This window comes from Saccoglossus kowalevskii, chromosome 20, assembly GCF_978046115.1.
Source record: "Saccoglossus kowalevskii chromosome 20, keSacKowa6.1, whole genome shotgun sequence".
NCBI lineage: Eukaryota > Metazoa > Hemichordata > Enteropneusta > Harrimaniidae > Saccoglossus > Saccoglossus kowalevskii.
Genome location: NC_140660.1, coordinates 671,020 through 689,901, shown reverse-complemented (window position 1 = coordinate 689,901; position 18,882 = coordinate 671,020). Strand labels below are relative to the sequence as shown.

Here is an 18,882-nt window from a genome sequence, read left to right as displayed (position 1 = left end):
CGCTCGCTTGCTCACTGAAAACACTGGCCGCTCGCCCAAACACTGATCACACATGAGTAGTCGAAATGGTCGTTTTCCAAATCTAATAGTTGCATGACACTTGTATCGTCAAAGCAACTCAACTGGGACCTCTTGTTACGTGTTTTGGGTGCTTGTTCTAAATGTAATATTTTATTTTAATGAGACAGTTAAGTGAAAAAAGCATAGGTAACTTCTTTCGACAGAGCAGAGAAACGAGGAAAACGATAATTCCAAAAATAACGATATCAAAACCACGTCGGTCCACAGGTCGGTCTGGTAAAATTTGACATCCAAATTTTAAGAAAGGAAATGCAGTCCCAGTCCGGTCCTAGTCCTCCCTTGTCTTGTATATCCTCGGGGGCGGAGCTACGTCACAAGACGTTCCACGTTGCTAAGACGCGCACCACTGTACATGTATTTCTATGGGCTCTGTGCGCGCTGCTGTGGAACGTCTGTGGAGCCGGTGAAAACTCGAGAAAACAACACAAACTCAACTTTGAAGTAATCCTAAACAACCGAATTTATATATGTTACACAAGTAGGGCTAATCTTGTTCATGGGAGTCTCAACAATCATCCCGAAGTACCGTTTTCTGTGAATTTTTGACTATTGTTGTCACCGCGATGGTTGCCAAGCGGTGAAAATGGCCCGGATTCCACCCCAAGGATAGTGCAAGCTGATCGGCCGAAAACAAGTATTAGTGATTTTCGTGGTTTCGGAGCGTGATGATTAAATTTAATAACATATGCTTGCTTTACATTACTAAACTGTTTTAATTCTATAATTTCTATTATTTTGAGCTAAGCCAAGGTCCTGTACCGGGACATAGTCGCTCGGCCCCATAGACGTCCATGCATTGAGACGGATAGATCGTCAGGCCCCTGTGGGAGTTTCAGTTAGTGGTATGAGCCCAATCTCCCAGGCACAGTTCTATTCCACGAATATATCTCTGCCTGTCGGAAAATGTGTTATTTCTTTGACAGCATAGATGAGAAGAACAGATGCCTAACCATATGTAGTCTCTACGACTTAAGGTAGCGGGACTATTATTTGCATACTTGTTTTCATCTTCTAATTGTGACTAAATGACTACAAATAGACCCGGGAAAGTATATATTTTTAGAATCGCCAGACTTTAAGCTTTTCACAAGTGTATTTTGCATGCCCGTATCTGCATTCTACAACACGTTACTCAATCAAAGGTGAAAAATTACTTTTTCTGTAAAAAAAATAATTACGCATTTATGCTGGCGGTAATTAGTATTTTTTTCACTTTTCCTAGTTGTTCAATAGTCTGGTAAATTGAATGTGTCTGGTCAGTTTTATTCAAGCAACGCGTTTTAAAAAATAGTGTGCTGAAATAGTTTGTCTGGACACATTCAAGTTCCTCTCATTGTCACCTTAAAGCTGTGAAAATTTGGTGTTAATCCGACGACAATAAGTATACGTTATTTTTTGTTAAAGACCTTGTATTTTGAAAAACATAAACTCCTAGAAAACGTCCATGAAGTAACAGCAAAGATTTTCAAGCTTGTTTATCGGCACAATCAATTTGTTTTCCCATCAAGGTCTGTTTTAACATGTGTAGGGACATCCAAATGTGTAAGGCTATTGGAAACCAAAAAAATAAAGGAATGGGATAGCTATATTTGGATAAATTCGGCATATGAAAACACCAAAATCAATGATTTTTTTCAGTGGCTGTGTGACCTTGTGTCTGACATTCATATGCAAATGACTAATCTGTGAAACAAACAGGGGCGGAGACAACCCACTCAAATGTTTGGAATCACTCATTGTGTGTCAGATAGCTACTGATAGCACATCCTAACATTGCTTTGTCTTGAGTTTATCTTTGAAACTTATAGGCACACAGATTAAACCTGTGTTGTTGATTTTGGAAAACACTACTGAGGCTGCCTTGCTTCCCTTCAGAAAATCTACATTTTAACCAACTTACATGTTAGTACCTCCATGCTACTACCAAGTTGTACTAGCCACAAATCCTAGAGACCATTTATATAGGTTGAAATGATCCAGGAATATTTCCGGGGGGGGGGTTACTTGCTAAAATATACTGACAGGGGTGTGTAGCTGGTTGTTTGAAACTCTCACTCCCTACTCAAATTGCCAACCCCTTTCCAGACAGTACGCATAAATGGTAAATGGTGAATCAGAGGATTCGTTTCAGGTTTATTCATTCCGGGAAACAGGGGGGGTCAGCTATTTTTATTTACCTCGATGGACTCCTGAGGATAGACTTTGACGATTGAAATGAAGTTACAGAAAACAAAAATCAGCTTCATTCTCCTGATTGTTGTATCACTCAAGCTCTGGAAATAGTCTTTGGAAAATATGGACACCTTTTCAGACAGTAATAATGAAAAAAGGATACCCCTTTTCAGACAGACAGGGTAAAATAACACACCCCTTTTCAGACAGACAGGGTAAAATAACACACCCCTTTGTAGACAGACAGGGTAAAATAACACACTCCTTTTCAGACAGACAGGGTAAAATAACACACCCCTTTTCAGACAGACAGGGTAAAATAACACACCCCTTTTCAGACAGACAGGGTAAAATAACACACCCCTTTTCAGACAGACAGGGTAAAATAACACACCCCTTTTTAGACAGACAGGGTAAATTAACACACCCCTTTTCAGACAGACAGGGTAAATTAACACACCCCTTTTAGACAGACAGGGTAAAATAACACACCCCTTTTCAGACAGACAGGGTAAAATAACACACCCCTTTTTAGACAGACAGGGTAAAATAACACACCCCTTTTCAGACAGACAGGGTAAAATAACACACCCCTTTGTAGACAGACAGGGTAAAATAACACACCCCTTTTCAGACAGACAGGGTAAATTAACACACCCCTTTTCAGACAGACAGGGTAAAATAACACACCCCTTTTCAGACAGACAGGGTAAAATAACACACCCCTTTTTAGACAGACAGGGTAAAATAACACACCCCTTTTCAGACAGACATGGTAAAATAACACACCCCTTTTCAGACAGACAGGGTAAAATAACACACCCCTTTTTAGACAGACAGGGTAAAATAACACACCCCTTTTTAGACAGACAGGGTAAAATAACACACCCCTTTTTAGACAGACAGGGTAAAATAACACACCCCTTTTTAGACAGACAGGGTAAAATAACACACCCCTTTTTAGACAGACAGGGTAAAATAACACACCCCTTTTTAGACAGACAGGGTAAAATAACACACCCCTTTTTAGACAGACAGGGTAAAATAACACACCCCTTTTTAGACAGACAGGGTAAAATAACACACCCCTTTTTAGACAGACAGGGTAAAATAACACACCCCTTTTTAGACAGACAGGGTAAAATAACACACCCCTTTTCAGACAGACAGGGTAAAATAACACACCCCTTTTTAGACAGACATGGTAAAATAACACACCCTTTTTTAGACAGACAGGGTAAAATAACACACCCCTTTTTAGACAGACAGGGTAAAATAACACACCCCTTTTCAGACAGACAGGGTAAAATAACACACCCCTTTTCAGACAGACAGGGTAAAATAACACACCCCTTTTTAGACAGACATGGTAAAATAACACACCCCTTTTCAGACAGACAGGGTAAAATAACACACCCCTTTTTAGACAGACAGGGTAAAATAACACACCCCTTTTTAGACAGAAGTGGTGAATTTATGACCTTTTGGTGGCACATATACATATAGCACTTCAGTTAATTTGAGTGGGTACCCACCCGGGGGGGGGGTATTTGCATTGGGACTGTACTTTAGTGAAGGAATACTAACATGGTATATTGCAAAATGGATTTTATTGAAAATAAACAGTTATGTACGTCTGTAGGAGAGCATCTTTTTGCATTACATACAATACAAATATTCTATTTAGTCCAGACCTCCAATAATATCAGGATTCTCAGATAAGTGAAGTTCCAGGCGAAGGGAGAACACCTTTTTTTTTTTAAATAAATGAAGATTGTTTTTTTGTTTTTTTTACAAAATACATGACAAAAAAAATTAAGCTTTTACTGCTTTTATCCTGAACAGGAAGAAGAAAGATTTTTACAGAATAGTCAGAAATAAACCATATGGACATATCATGCTTTGTAATCTCTATACACTCACATCTTGCACTTAAGTTTCAAGCAATAATGGTTAATTTGAGCCATGTCTATCCTGACACCTACCCCCAAAGTAAAAATTAAAGATTTAGCAAGCAGCAAATCTACAATGAAAGTTTATTTTTGATGACCAATGATTTATGAGAAATCTATTTAATTCTTAACCTTTTACATCACAATTCACAAAACAGTTCTGTTTATAGTCTGTACTTTCCTTCAGATGATTTTTCTTAAGCAAAAACTGAAAATTTACTCAAATTTTGTATTTTGGATCCAGAATTAAGGTTCATTTTTAGAAATATTGAAGAATATTAAAAAAAAAAGGTTCAGAAATATTTGGGCTAGAAAGTCTGTTGGTGAAAAAGGTGAAGCAGGTAAAATACTACACTATTATGTAACTGAACATACATGCAATGAATTATGGGAAATAACTTTCCATTGTATATATACTATTATTACCATGGAAACTCATTAAATGTAAATTTTCTCCTGAAAGTCTCTACAGATGGATATCTGATATTGATGATATATAACCATGGCAGCAGTTGTGGATATCATATTTGCACTACTGGAAAATACTTCATTTTACTTGGAATTTATTTTCGCTGAAAGTAAAATCAAGCAAATATATATTTTATTTTATTTTATCCTATATTTTACATTCAACTTATCAAATAAATATACCTAAAACGTCTTTTTAGTGAGAATTATTTCCAGCGAAATTAAAGTACTGTGGAATGTTTTATTTTCGCTATTTTTGATGAAAGGAAGGATTCAGTGAAAATAAAATCCATACAAAACACCCAAAAAGTCAGCAAATATTAATTCCAGCTAAAATAAAGTATTTTACACATATTTGACAGTATTGAAGTAGATATAAACCAACAGTGGGACATTACTGTTATTTACAAGTTTTACTAACAGATCAAATAGGCTATAAGAATCAGCAATAATATACAACTTTTTCATCTCATTGTAAGAAACAATATTTTAAGATATGAAGAAATAATTTTTTCATGGATACAAATGTAAAAATGCAAATTTTTACCATTTTCTGAGATGCTCCAGAATCTTGTTTTCTAAAAAATGTGTCCAGTCACTCCCCATTTTGTTGGTAGTATTAACCCAGCATTATCAAATGGTTAAATTCAGTTAAAACCAGCTTAAGTATGCAATTGTTTAAAAACAATGCTTTGCTCACATGTGTGAACATTGTTTTTAAAACACAAAATACTGAACAGACCTCAATTTTGTATGGGGAACCAGAAGTTTTTGACAAATTTGTTCATACCTTTTTTTTTTACTATCATAATTTTTCTGATTTAGACATATTTTTGACAATATACATTGATTTATTGACAATCATATATTTGCATTGCCATTAGAACAATAAAAAAAAAAATTGACAAAGGTAGGAATTGTGACTCGTTTCACTCGTACTGCCCTCTATGGCAGCCTGTTGAGTAATAATACTCCTTCAGTTTCGTAAAAATAAGAGTCACTGTCCAATCAAAGTGTTTATTTTAATTTTCACCTTGAAAGCTATTTAAAATAAAATACCTCCATTGACCCCACCCAGAAATGGATGCAGTGATTTTGCATTGATTGAGAAAGCCACAAGACTTGTTTTATTCTCTCAAATAGCGTTCCATTTTTCATGCAGTTTCTTTTGCCATATATAATCTTTGTAAAGGTGGACGCAATGAGTCTCACTGCTGTCTTGTTCTCTCATGGCGGCCATTTTTTTTATTGTCAGTGCCATTTTTCATTAGAAGAACAGCTTGCCAATCAGCTGTCTAAAGAATGGTTATCATGGAAACAGTCTTACATCAAAGTGGAAACCAAACCTCAAGTTTGATTTTAAAAATAGTTCTGCACTACCATATCAGCAATAGAGGTCATAGGTCATGGTTTCCATGGCAATCTTTAATCACTGTCCTCGTCATCTACAATCAAAGCCTTTTTCTTCTTCTTTGGTGCGCCACTTTCATGATCTTCAGATTTTCTCTTACCATGATCCTATAGATCATAGAATATAGTGTCAATTTACCTCCTTATTCTATAGGTCATAGAATATAGTGTCAATTTAACCTCCTTGTTCTATAGGTCATAGAATATAGTGTCAGTTTAACCTCCTTATTCTATAGGTCATAGAATATAGTGTCAATGTACCTCCTTATTCCATAGGTCATAGAATATAGTGTCAATTTAACCTCCTTGTTCTATAGGTAATAGAATATAGTGTCAATTTACCTCCTTATTCCATAGGTCATAGAATATAGTGTCAATTTAATCTCCTTATTCTATAGGCCATAGAATAAAGTGTCAATTTACCTCCTTATTCTATAGATCAAAGAATATAGTGTCAATTAAACCTCCTTATTCTATAGATCATAGAATATAGTGTCAATGTACCTCCTTATTCTATAGGTCATAGAATATAGTGTCAGTTTAACCTCCTTATTCTATAGGTCATAGAATATAGTGTCAATGTACCTCCTTATTCCATAGGTCATAGAATATAGTGTCAATTTAACCTCCTTGTTCTATAGGTAATAGAATATAGTGTCAATTTACCTCCTTATTCTATAGATCATAGAATATAGTGTCAATTAAACCTCCTTATTCTATAGGTCATAGAATATAGTGTCAGTTTAACCTCCTTATTCTATAGATCATAGAATATAGTGTCAATGTACCTCCTTATTCTATAGGTCATAGAATATAGTGTCAGTTTAACCTCCTTATTCTATAGGTCATAGAATATAGTGTCACTGTACCTCCTTATTCCATAGGTCATAGAATATAGTGTCAATTTAACCTCCTTGTTCTATAGGTAATAGAATATAGTGTCAATTTACCTCCTTATTCTATAGATCATAGAATATAGTGTCAATTAAACCTCCTTATTCTATAGGTCATAGGATATAGTGTCAGTTTAACCTCCTTATTCTATAGATCATAGAATATAGTGTCAATGTACCTCCTTATTCTATAGGTCATAGAATATAGTGTCAGTTTAACCTCCTTATTCTATAGGTCATAGAATATAGTGTCACTGTACCTCCTTATTCCATAGGTCATAGAATATAGTGTCAATTTAACCTCCTTGTTCTATAGGTAATAGAATATAGTGTCAATTTACCTCCTTATTCCATAGGTCATAGAATATAGTGTCAATTTAACCTCCTTATTCTATAGGCCATAGAATATAGTGTCAATTTACCTCCTTATTCTATAGGTCATAGAATATAGTGTCAATTAAATCTCCTTATTCTATAGGTCATAGAATATAGTGTCAGTTTAACCTCCTTATTCTATAGATCATAGAATATAGTGTCAATGTACCTCCTTATTCTATAGGTCATAGAATATAGTGTCAGTTTAACCTCCTTATTCTATAGGTCATAGAATATAGTGTCAATTTACCTCCTTATTCCATAGGTCATAGAATATAGTATCAATTTAACCTCCTTATTCTATAGGTCATGGAATATAGTGTCAATTTAACCTCCTTATCCTATACGTCATAGAATATAGAGTCAATGTACCTCCTTATCCTATAGGTCATAGAATACAGTGTTAATTCACCTCCTTATCCTATAAGTCATAGAATATAGTGTCAATGTACCTCCTTATTCTATAGGTCATAAAATATAGTGTCAGTTTAATCTCCTTATTCTATAGGTCATAGAATATAGTATCAATTTAACCTCCTTATTCTATAGGTCATGGAATATAGTGTCAATTTAACCTCCTTATCCTATACGTCATAGAATATAGTCAATGTACCTCCTTATCCTATAGGTCATAGAATACAGTGTTAATTCACCTCCTTATCCTATAAGTCATAGAATATAGTGATATATATAGAATATACATCCCAGCTACATTATAACCTTATATCCTAGCCATATTACACCCTGCCATACCAGCCATATTATACCCTGCTATCCAAGCCAGATTACACCCTGATGTCCCAGCCATATTACACTGATATCCCAGTCAGATTAGATCCTGATACCCCAGCCAGATTACACCCAATTATACCAGCCATAATAAACTCTCAGGCAGATTACACCCTGACATCCCAGCCAGATTACCCCCTGACATCCCAGCCATATTACACCTTGCCATCTCAGGCAGATTACCCCCTGATATCCCAGCCATATTACACCCTGCTTCCCCAGGCAAATTACGCCCTGATATCCCAGCCATATTACACCCTGCTTCCCCAGGCAGATTACACCCTGACATCCCAGCCATAATACACCCTGCCATACCAGCCATATTATACCCTGCTATCCAAGCCAGATTACACCCTGATGTCCCAGCCATACAACCAGATATGCCAGCCATATTACACTGATATCCCAGCCAGATTACATCCAATTATACCAGCCATGATAAACTCTCAGGCAGAATACACCCTGACATCCCAGCCATATTACACCCTGCCATCCCAGGCAGATTACCCCCTGATATCCAAGCCATATTACACCCTGCCATCCCAGGCAGATTACCCCCTGATATCCCAGCCATATTACACCCTGCCATCCCAGGCAGATTACCCCCTGATATCCCAGCCATAATACACCCTGCCATCCCAGGAAGATTTCCCTCTGATATCCAAGCCATATTACACCCTGCCAACCCAGGCAGATTACCCCCTGATATCCCAGCCATATTATACCCTGCCATCCCAGCCGGATTACACCTTGATATCCCAGCCCTATTACACCCTACCTCCCCAGGCAGATTACGCTCTGATATCCCAGCCATATTACACCCTGCCATCCCAGCCGGATTGCACCCTGATATCCCAGCCATATTACACCATGATATTGCAAACCATATTACACCCTGACATCCCAGCCAGATTAAACCCTGATATCCCAGCCATATTACACCCTGCTTCCCCAGGCAAATTACGCCCTGATATCCCAGCCATATTACACCCTGCTTCCCCAGGCAGATTACACCCTGACATCCCAGCCATAATACACCCTGCCATACCAGCCATATTATACCCTGCTATCCAAGCCAGATTACACCCTGATGTCCCAGCCATACAACCAGATATGCCAGCCATATTACACTGATATCCCAGCCAGATTACATCCAATTATACCAGCCATGATAAACTCTCAGGCAGAATACACCCTGACATCCCAGCCATATTACACCCTGCCATCCCAGGCAGATTACCCCCTGATATCCAAGCCATATTACATCCTGCCATCCCAGGCAGATTACCCCCTGATATCCCAGCCATATTACACCCTGCCATCCCAGGCAGATTACCCCCTGATATCCCAGCCATAATACACCCTGCCATCCCAGGAAGATTTCCCTCTGATATCCAAGCCATATTACACCCTGCCAACCCAGGCAGATTACCCCCTGATATCCCAGCCATATTATACCCTGCCATCCCAGCCGGATTACACCTTGATATCCCAGCCCTATTACACCCTACCTCCCCAGGCAGATTACGCTCTGATATCCCAGCCATATTACACCCTGCCATCCCAGCCGGATTGCACCCTGATATCCCAGCCATATTACACCATGATATTGCAAACCATATTACACCCCGACATCCCAGCCAGATTAAACCCTGATATCCCCAGCCATTTTAAACCATGATATCCCAGCCATTTTAAACCATGATATCCCAGCCATTTTAAACCATGATATCCCAGCCATTTTAAACCATGATATCCCAGCCAGAGCACACATTACCTGGGATGAAAAAAGTCTTAAATACACACTGCCCTCGCCGACAGTTATGATGCACTTACATTTTCTTGTTGATCATAATCATCATCATCATCATCACTATCCAAGGTCTTTGCTTTCATCAGTTTAGACGTATCAGGCTCTACATCATCTATTAACTCATCACTGTCAGATGAATAGATTGGTGGACGCATATCTGAAAATAAGAACATAGCAATCAGTCAAGAAACAAATAAAAAGTTTCCATGGTAACCCATAATCATTACCATTTTTATATCTATTCCTGATAGGTGCCAGACTATAACTTATCTTTCAGATTGCCTTTCTTATATCTATTCTTAATGGCTGCCAGACTGTATAACTTACCTTTCAGATTACCTTTCTCATATCTATTCTTAATGGCTGCCATACTGTATAACTTACCTTTCAGATTACCTTTCTTATATCTATTCTTAATGGCTGCCAGACTGTATAACTTATCTTTCAGATTACCTTTCTTATATCTATTCTTAATGGCTGCCAGACTGTATAACTTACCTTTCAGATTACCTTTCTTATATCTATTCTTAATGGCTGCCAGACTGTATAACTTATCTTTCAGATTACCTTTCTTATATCTATTCTTAATGGCTGCCAGACTGTATAACTTACCTTTCAGATTACCTTTTTTATATCTATTCTTAATGGCTGCCAGACTGTATAACTTACCTTTCAGATTACTTTTCTTATATCTATTCTTAATGGCTGCCAGACTGTATAACTTACCTTTCAGATTACTTTTCTTATATCTATTCTTAATGGCTGCCAGACTGTATAACTTACCTTTCAGATTACCTTTCCTATATCTATTCTTAATGGCTGCCATACTGTATAACTTATCTTTCAGATTACCTTTCTTATATCTATTCTTAATGGCTGCCATACTGTATAACTTACCTTTCAGATTACCTTTCTTATATCTATTCTTAATGGCTGCCATACTGTATAACTTACCTTTCAGATTACCTTTCTTATATCTATTCTTAATGGCTGCCAGACTGTATAACTTATCTTTCAGATTACCTTTCTTATATCTATTCTTAATGGCTGCCAGACTGTATAACTTACCTTTCAGATTACCTTTCTTATATCTATTCTTAATGGCTGCCAGACTGTATAACTTACCTTTCAGATTACCTTTCTTATATCTATTCTTAATGGCTGCAATACTGTATAACTTACCTTTCAAATTACCTTTCTTATATCTATTCTTAATGGCTGCCAGACTGTATAACTTACCTTTCAGATTACCTTTTTTATATCTATTCTTAATGGCTGCCAGACTGTATAACTTACCTTTCAGATTACCTTTCTTATATCTATTCTTAATGGCTGCCAGACTGTATAACTTACCTTTCAGATTACCTTTCTTATATCTATTCTTAATGGCTGCCAGACTGTATAACTTACCTTTCAGATTACCTTTCTTATATCTATTCTTAATGGCTGCCATACTGTATAACTCACCTTTCAGATTACCTTTCTTATATCTATTCTTAATGGCTGCCAGACTGTATAACTTACCTTTCAGATTACCTTTCTTATATCTATTCTTAATGGCTGCCATACTGTATAACTTACCTTTCAGATTACCTTTCTTATATCTATTCTTAATGGCTGCCATACTGTATAACTTACCTTTCAGATTACCTTTCTTATATCTATTCTTAATGGCTGCCAGACTGTATAACTTACCTTTCAGATTACCTTTCTTATATCTATTCTTAATGGCTGCCATACTGTATAACTTACCTTTCAGATTACCTTTCTTATATCTATTCTTAATGGCTGCCGGACTGTATAACTTATCTTTCAGATTACCTTTCTTATATCTATTCTTAATGGCTGACAGACTGTATAACTTACCTTTCAGATTACCTTTCTTATATCTATTCTTAATGGCTGCCAGACTGTATAACTTACCTTTCAGATTACCTTTCTTATATCTATTCTTAATGGCTGCCAGACTGTATAACTTACCTTTCAGATTACTTTTCTTATATCTATTCTTAATGGCTGCCAGACTGTATAACTTACCTTTCAGATTACCTTTCTTATATCTATTCTTAATGGCTGCCAGATTGTATAACTTACCTTTCAGATACTTTTCTTATATCTATTCTTAATGGTTGCCAGACTGTATAACTTATCTTTCAGATTACCTTTCTTATATCTATTCTTAATGGCTGCCATACTGTATAACTTACCTTTTAGATTACCTTTTTTATATCTATTCTTAATGGCTGCCAGACTATATAACTTACCTTTCAGATTACCTTTCTTATATCTATTTATAATGGTTGCCAGAATATAACTTACCTTTCAGATACTTTTCTTATATCTATTCTTAATGGCTGCCAGACTGTACAACTTATCTTTCAGATTACCTTTTTTATATCTATTCTTAATGGCTGCCATACTGTATAACTTACCTTTCAGATTACCTTTCTTATATCTATTCTTAATGGCTGCCAGACTGTATAACTTACCTTTCAGATTACTTTTCTTATATCTATTCTTAATGGCTGCCAGACTGTATAAATTACCTTTCAGATTACCTTTCTTATATCTATTCTTAATGGCTGCCAGACTGTATAACTTACCTTTCAGATTACTTTTCTTATATCTATTCTTAATGGCTGCCAGACTGTATAACTTACCTTTCAGATTACCTTTCTTATATCTATTCTTAATGGCTGCCAGACTGTATAACTTACCCTTCAGATTACCTTTCTTATATCTATTCTTAATGGCTGCCAGACTGTATAACTTACCTTTTAGATTACCTTTCTTATATCTATTCTTAATGGCTGCCATACTGTATAACTTACCTTTCAGATTACCTTTCTTATATCTATTCTTAATGGCTGCCAGACTATATAACTTACCTTTCAGATTACCTTTCTTATATCTATTCTTAATGGTTGCCAGACTGTATAACTTATCTTTCAGATTACCTTTCTTATATCTATTCTTAATGGCTGCCATACTGTATAACTTACCTTTCAGATTACCTTTCTTATACAGTCAAACCTGTGTTAACGACCACCTGTGCAGAGCGGCCACCTGCTCATAGCGACCACCTTAGTACAGTCCCTTCGCAATTTACACGTTAAAGACACTGGATATAGCGACCACCTGTCCAACGCGACCAGCGACCACCCTATTGTAGACCTATTCACACTTTAACCTCTGTGCAACGACCACCAACATTTCCATCAGACTGTCTCAGCAAAAAGACAATAGCTACTTGCGAATCGCTAACAGGAAAGTGGCCATATGTTACGTTCAGACCCTGGTTCAGATTACCGAGTACGCAATCTTTAGGGCTAATAGACAGGGGTACCATCGCAACTTTGTGAAGTTGCGAAAAAGTAAAAAAAAAAAAGTTGAATATCATCTGAATGTAACGTCTAGAGACTGGAAAGATTTTAACAACAAATTAAAACAGTTTCATTCAAAGTTTGAAATGAAAAACTAGCTTGTTTCCGATCGGTACTACCCCCGGTATACTATCGATCCCCAGCCGGCCAGCGACACTTCTGTGGACTGTCTCGCACATGAAGAGCAAATTCTCCCCGTCTCGAAAAAAAAAAAATGAACCAGTTTTATTAAATGAGAGATGTTTTATTTACCTTGTCGACATGAAATATCCAAACAAAATAATAAAACATTCGTTTATTTCGTTTTCATCGCGGGATTGCAAAATCCGACCTATTTTGGCCGCCATGTTGTTTGTTGTTGATCGTTATAAATTATGCTAATGAAGCTAGCGCATGGGCCAAACGTATTGTTACTGAGGGGTCATCTCGGGGTTATTCTCAACGAAAGATGTTTTCTATTTTGATTCTCTTTTTTTATAAACGGTAATATCAATATTTCGCAATCGAGAAAATTCGTTTGGGCAGTTTTGACACGTCGATGCTTGCAACAAATAACTGTACAATTGCGTGTACGATCACCGTGTTCATTTCCGGTTCGTTTGACTTTCTGATTCAACACTGAGAGTTGTAGCAATCGTTATGAGTTTGGTCAATTTGTTTATTACCAATGCTTCTTCATTTTTAATGCTTGTTTGTTTTTTCAATCACGGCAACTTTGCCTGTGCATTTTGTCACAGTGTACAATCGACAATACTAACGATGGGACTGATTACCGCCTGTGATGGAATATGTGTAAGAGACTGGGGAATAAGACTGCTTGGCGAGAGTGTGAAAGTCCGAGCTGAAACGCCAATGCGGCCGATCGTTGACAATCGTTCTTATGCATTAAATACACCAATGAATCCATGGGCAGAATCACTTGGTTTCAGTGAATTTACATGATATAATTTGTAGTAAAAAAGTAAAGCTGTAATTATCCAGATGAAAATGAGTGACTTTTATTGTAAAAGATATATTCATTGTACAATGTGTAGGTTTGTTTTTATGTATTGCTTATGATTTCCCTTTCGGTCCTAATTAAAATTCATGATTAAATGAATAAATTAGGCCACCTCCATATAAAGACCACCTGTCTATAAAGGACAGTTTGGCTCAGTCCACTGATTGTCCTTTATAGACAGGTTTGACTGTATCTATTCTTAATGGCTGCCATACTGTATAACTTACCTTTCAGATTACCTTTCTTATATCTATTCTTAATGGCTGCCAGACTGTATAACTTACCTTTCAGATTACCTTTCTTATATCCATTCTTAATGGCTGCCAGGCTATATAACTTACCTTTCTTGTATCTATTCTTAATAGTTGCAAGACTATATCACTTACCTTTCAGATTACTTTTCTTATATCTATTCTTAATGGCTGACAGACTGTATAACTTACCTTTCAGATTACCTTTTTTATATCTATGTTTAATGGCTGCCAGACTATATAACTTACCTTTCAGATTACCTTTCTTATATCTATTCTTAATGGCTGCCATACTGTATAACTTACCTTTCTTATATCTATTCTTAATGGCTGCCAGACAATATAACTTACCTTTCAGATTACCTTTTTTTATATCTATTCTTAATGGCTGCCAGACTATATAACTTACCTTTCAGATTACCTTTCTTATATTTATTTATAATGCCTGTTAGACTATAACTTACTTTTCAGATTACTATTCTTATATCTATTCTTAATGGCTGCCAGACTGTATAACTTACCTTTCAGATTACCTTTCCCATATCTATTCTTAATGGCTGCCAGACTGTATAACTTACCTTTCAGGTTACCTTTCTTATATCTATTCTTAATGGCTGCCATACTGTATAACTTACCTTTCAGGTTACCTTTCTTATATCTATTCTTAATGGCTGACAGACTGTATAACTTACCTTTCAGATTACCTTTCTTATATCTATTCTTAATGGCTGACAGACTGTATAACTTACCTTTCAGGTTACCTTTCTTATATCTATTCTTAATGGCTGACAGACTGTATAACTTACCTTTCAGATTACCTTTCTTATATCTATTCTTAATGGCTGACAGACTGTATAACTTACCTTTCAGGTTACCTTGCTTATATTTATTCTTAATGGCTGCCAGACTGTATAACTTATCTTTCAGATTACCTTGCTTATATCTATTCTTAATGGCTGCCAGACTGTATAACTTATCTTTCAGATTACCTTTCTTATATCTATTCTTAATGGCTGACAGACTGTATAACTTATCTTTCAGATTACCTTTCTTATATCTATTCTTAATGGCTGCCAGGCTATATAACTTACCTTTCTTGTATCTATTCTTAATAGTTGCAAGACTATATCACTTACCTTTCAGATTACTTTTCTTTTTTCTATTCTTAATGGCTGACAGACTGTATAACTTACCTTTCAGATTACCTTTTTTATATCTATTTTTAATGGCTGCCAGACTATATAACTTACCTTTCAGATTACATTTCTTATATCTATTCTTAATGGCTGCCATACTGTATAACTTACCTTTCAGATTACCTTTCTTATATCTATTCTTAATGGCTGCCAGACAATATAACTTACCTTTCAGATTACCTTTTTTTATATCTATTCTTAATGGCTGCCAGACTATATAACTTACCTTTCAGATTACCTTTCTTATATTTATTTATAATGCCTGCTAGACTATAACTTACCTTTCAGATTACCTTTCTTATATCTATTCTTAATGGCTGCCAGACTGTATAACGTACCTTTCAGATTACCTTTCCCATATCTATTCTTAATGGCTGCCAGACTGTATAACTTACCTTTCAGATTACCTTTCTTATATCTATTCTTAATGGCTGTCAGACTGTATAACTTACCTTTCAGGTTACCTTTCTTATATCTATTCTTAATGGCTGCCATACTGTATAACTTACCTTTCAGATTACCTTGCTTATATCTATTCTTAATGGCTGCCAGACTGTATAACTTATCTTTCAGATTACCTTTCTTATATCTATTCTTAATGGCTGACAGACTGTATTCAGATTACCTTTCTTATATCTATTCTTAATGGCTGCCAGACTGTACAACTTATCTTTCAGATTACCTTTCTTATATCTATTCTTAATGGCTGACAGACTGTATAACTTACCTTTCAGGTTACCTTTCTTATATCTATTCTTAATGGCTGCCAGACTGTATAACTTACCTTTCAGATTACCTTGCTTATATCTATTCTTAATGGCTGCCAGACTGTATAACTTATCTTTCAGATTACCTTTCTTGTATCTATTCTTAATGGCTGACAGACTGTATAACTTACCTTTCAGATTACCTTTCTTATATCTATTCTTAATGGCTGCCAGACTGATGGCTGCTTCTTCATCATCTTCATACTCTTCATACCTGCTATCTGGTTCTAGATAAGATGCTGTTAAACCTCGGTGATGTGCTTTCTCACGAATTCTTCGTTGTTGACTTTCTCTCCTTGTTGCAGCTCTCAGTTTCTCTTCTTCTTTCTGTTTAAGTAATAATCAATTATTTTGATGAGTCTGGCGCCCTCACAGTTTTAAGTTGGAGAGGCCACTCAGGTGAACTCAGAGAGAGGCTTGTTAGTCCAGCCATGCACAAACCTGTATATATGTAGCAGCCATGATCATAAAACCAGTTGACAACGACAACAACATTACAGGATGACAGACGACTCACCTTAATCATTTCAGCTCTATGAGCTTCGGGGTCTTGTGTTGCTATTGGCAACATTCGTATTTTCTGTGTTTTAGATGATCTGTCTGCCAGAGAAAGGGTCATCTTTCTGTGAGTGGCACTGTCTGTAGAATGGGGTCTGCCAAGGAAATCAAAGTTCGTTTATGAAACATAAAATACTTCTGGAATAGAATTAGTGTTCTCATTATGGCTGAATAGATTTAACCTTTTCACTTTCTCTTCCAAAATATTCTGCATTTTCATCAGTTTGGCTATTTTTGTCCCCAAACTTCTGACAGAAAATGCGTACTATAATTAGGACTATTTTGTGAATTTTTGATGAAAAGAGGGAACTGGTGGTGAAAAGGTTAAATTATTTGTGATGGAGTTTTATGAACATCACACACTTCATTGCCTAAATGTAAAGAAATACTGCAAAGAAAAAAAAAAACCTTGGTAATATCATTATCTCACCTTCAATCAGACCACCTAACCACTGTACCGGTAATATTATCACGCTTACCCACCATAAGATCACCTAACTACCCTAGTATTATCACACTGCATTTATTCCACCATCAACAAGTCATGGCATAGCCCCTGTTCGTGTTATAGACATATATATGATATATACATGACCTAATGTTTGATGTATATGTGAAGTTAAAACTTGATTGGTCCAGGCATTCACAAGATAAGGCGCCATGGAACTGCATCTGTGTAAACAAAATGACCACCAGTCAGCCATTTTGGATTTGATGTGAAAATTTTTCATTTCAGAATAAAGCAGTTCACTCGAATTAAAAATTAACGTGTGTTTTATTTGAGATGCGTACCTGAATGATAACTTTGTTTTAAATACAGCTTGTCCTTGTAAACCTGTTCCTTGTCTGATAAAAAGATGATTGTAGTCTGCTTGTAATGGAGTTTTATAAACATCAAACACTTCATTGCCTAAATGTAAAGACATACTGCAAAGAAAATAACACCTTGGTAATATCATTATTTTACCTTCAATCAGACCACCTATCCACTGTAATATTATCACACTCTCACCCACAACAAGATCACCTAACTACCCTATTATTAACACTCTTACCCATTATCAGACCCCCTAACCACTGTAATATTATCACACTCTTACCCACAACAAGATCACCTAACTATCCTATTATTATCACTCTTACCCATTATCAGACCACCTATCCACTGTAATATAATCACACTCTCACCCACAACAAGATCACCTAACAACCCTAGTATTATCACTCTTACCCATTATCAGACCACCTAACCACTGTAATATTATCACACTCTCACCCACAACAAGATCACCTAACTATCCTAGTATTATCACTCTTACTCATTATCAGACCCCCTAACCACTGTAATATTATCACACTCTCACCCACAACAAGATCACCTAACTATCCTACTATTATCACTCTTACCCATTATCAGACCACCTATCCACTGTAATATAATCACACTCTCACCCACAACAAGATCACCTAACAACCCTAGTATTATCACTCTTACCCACTATCAGGCCACATATCCACTGTAGTATTATCAGACTCTCACAAACCATGAGACTACCTAACTACCCTAGTATTAACACTCTTACCCGTTATCAGACCACCTAACCACTGTAGTATTATTACTCTCACCTACCACAAGACCACCTAACTTCCCTAGTATTATCACTCTTACCCATTATCAGACCACCTATCCACTGTAGTATTATCAGACTCTCACCCACCATAAGACCACCTAACTACCCTAGTATAATCACTCTTACCCATTATCAGACCACCT

The 18,882-nt window shown here is 36.3% G+C and overlaps 1 protein-coding gene across 2 annotated transcripts in view; it reads right to left on the bottom strand.

The window, feature by feature from the left end:
* Nucleotides 1-3,844: 3,844 nt before the first annotated feature.
* Nucleotides 3,845-18,882, bottom strand: part of LOC102803820 (uncharacterized) — a 41,904-nt gene continuing 26,866 nt past the window's right edge. For both annotated transcript variants that reach the window (XM_085494609.1, XM_085494610.1), the window contains exons 7-11: nt 17,901-18,035; nt 17,068-17,203; nt 16,682-16,877; nt 9,977-10,110; nt 3,845-6,191 (exon numbers count right to left, since the gene is read on the bottom strand). In XM_085494609.1, the coding sequence (XP_085350735.1) occupies nt 6,099-6,191; nt 9,977-10,110; nt 16,682-16,877; nt 17,068-17,203; nt 17,901-18,035 (694 nt within the window). In that variant the 3' untranslated portion in view covers nt 3,845-6,098. The remainder of the gene's footprint in view (nt 6,192-9,976; nt 10,111-16,681; nt 16,878-17,067; nt 17,204-17,900; nt 18,036-18,882) is intronic.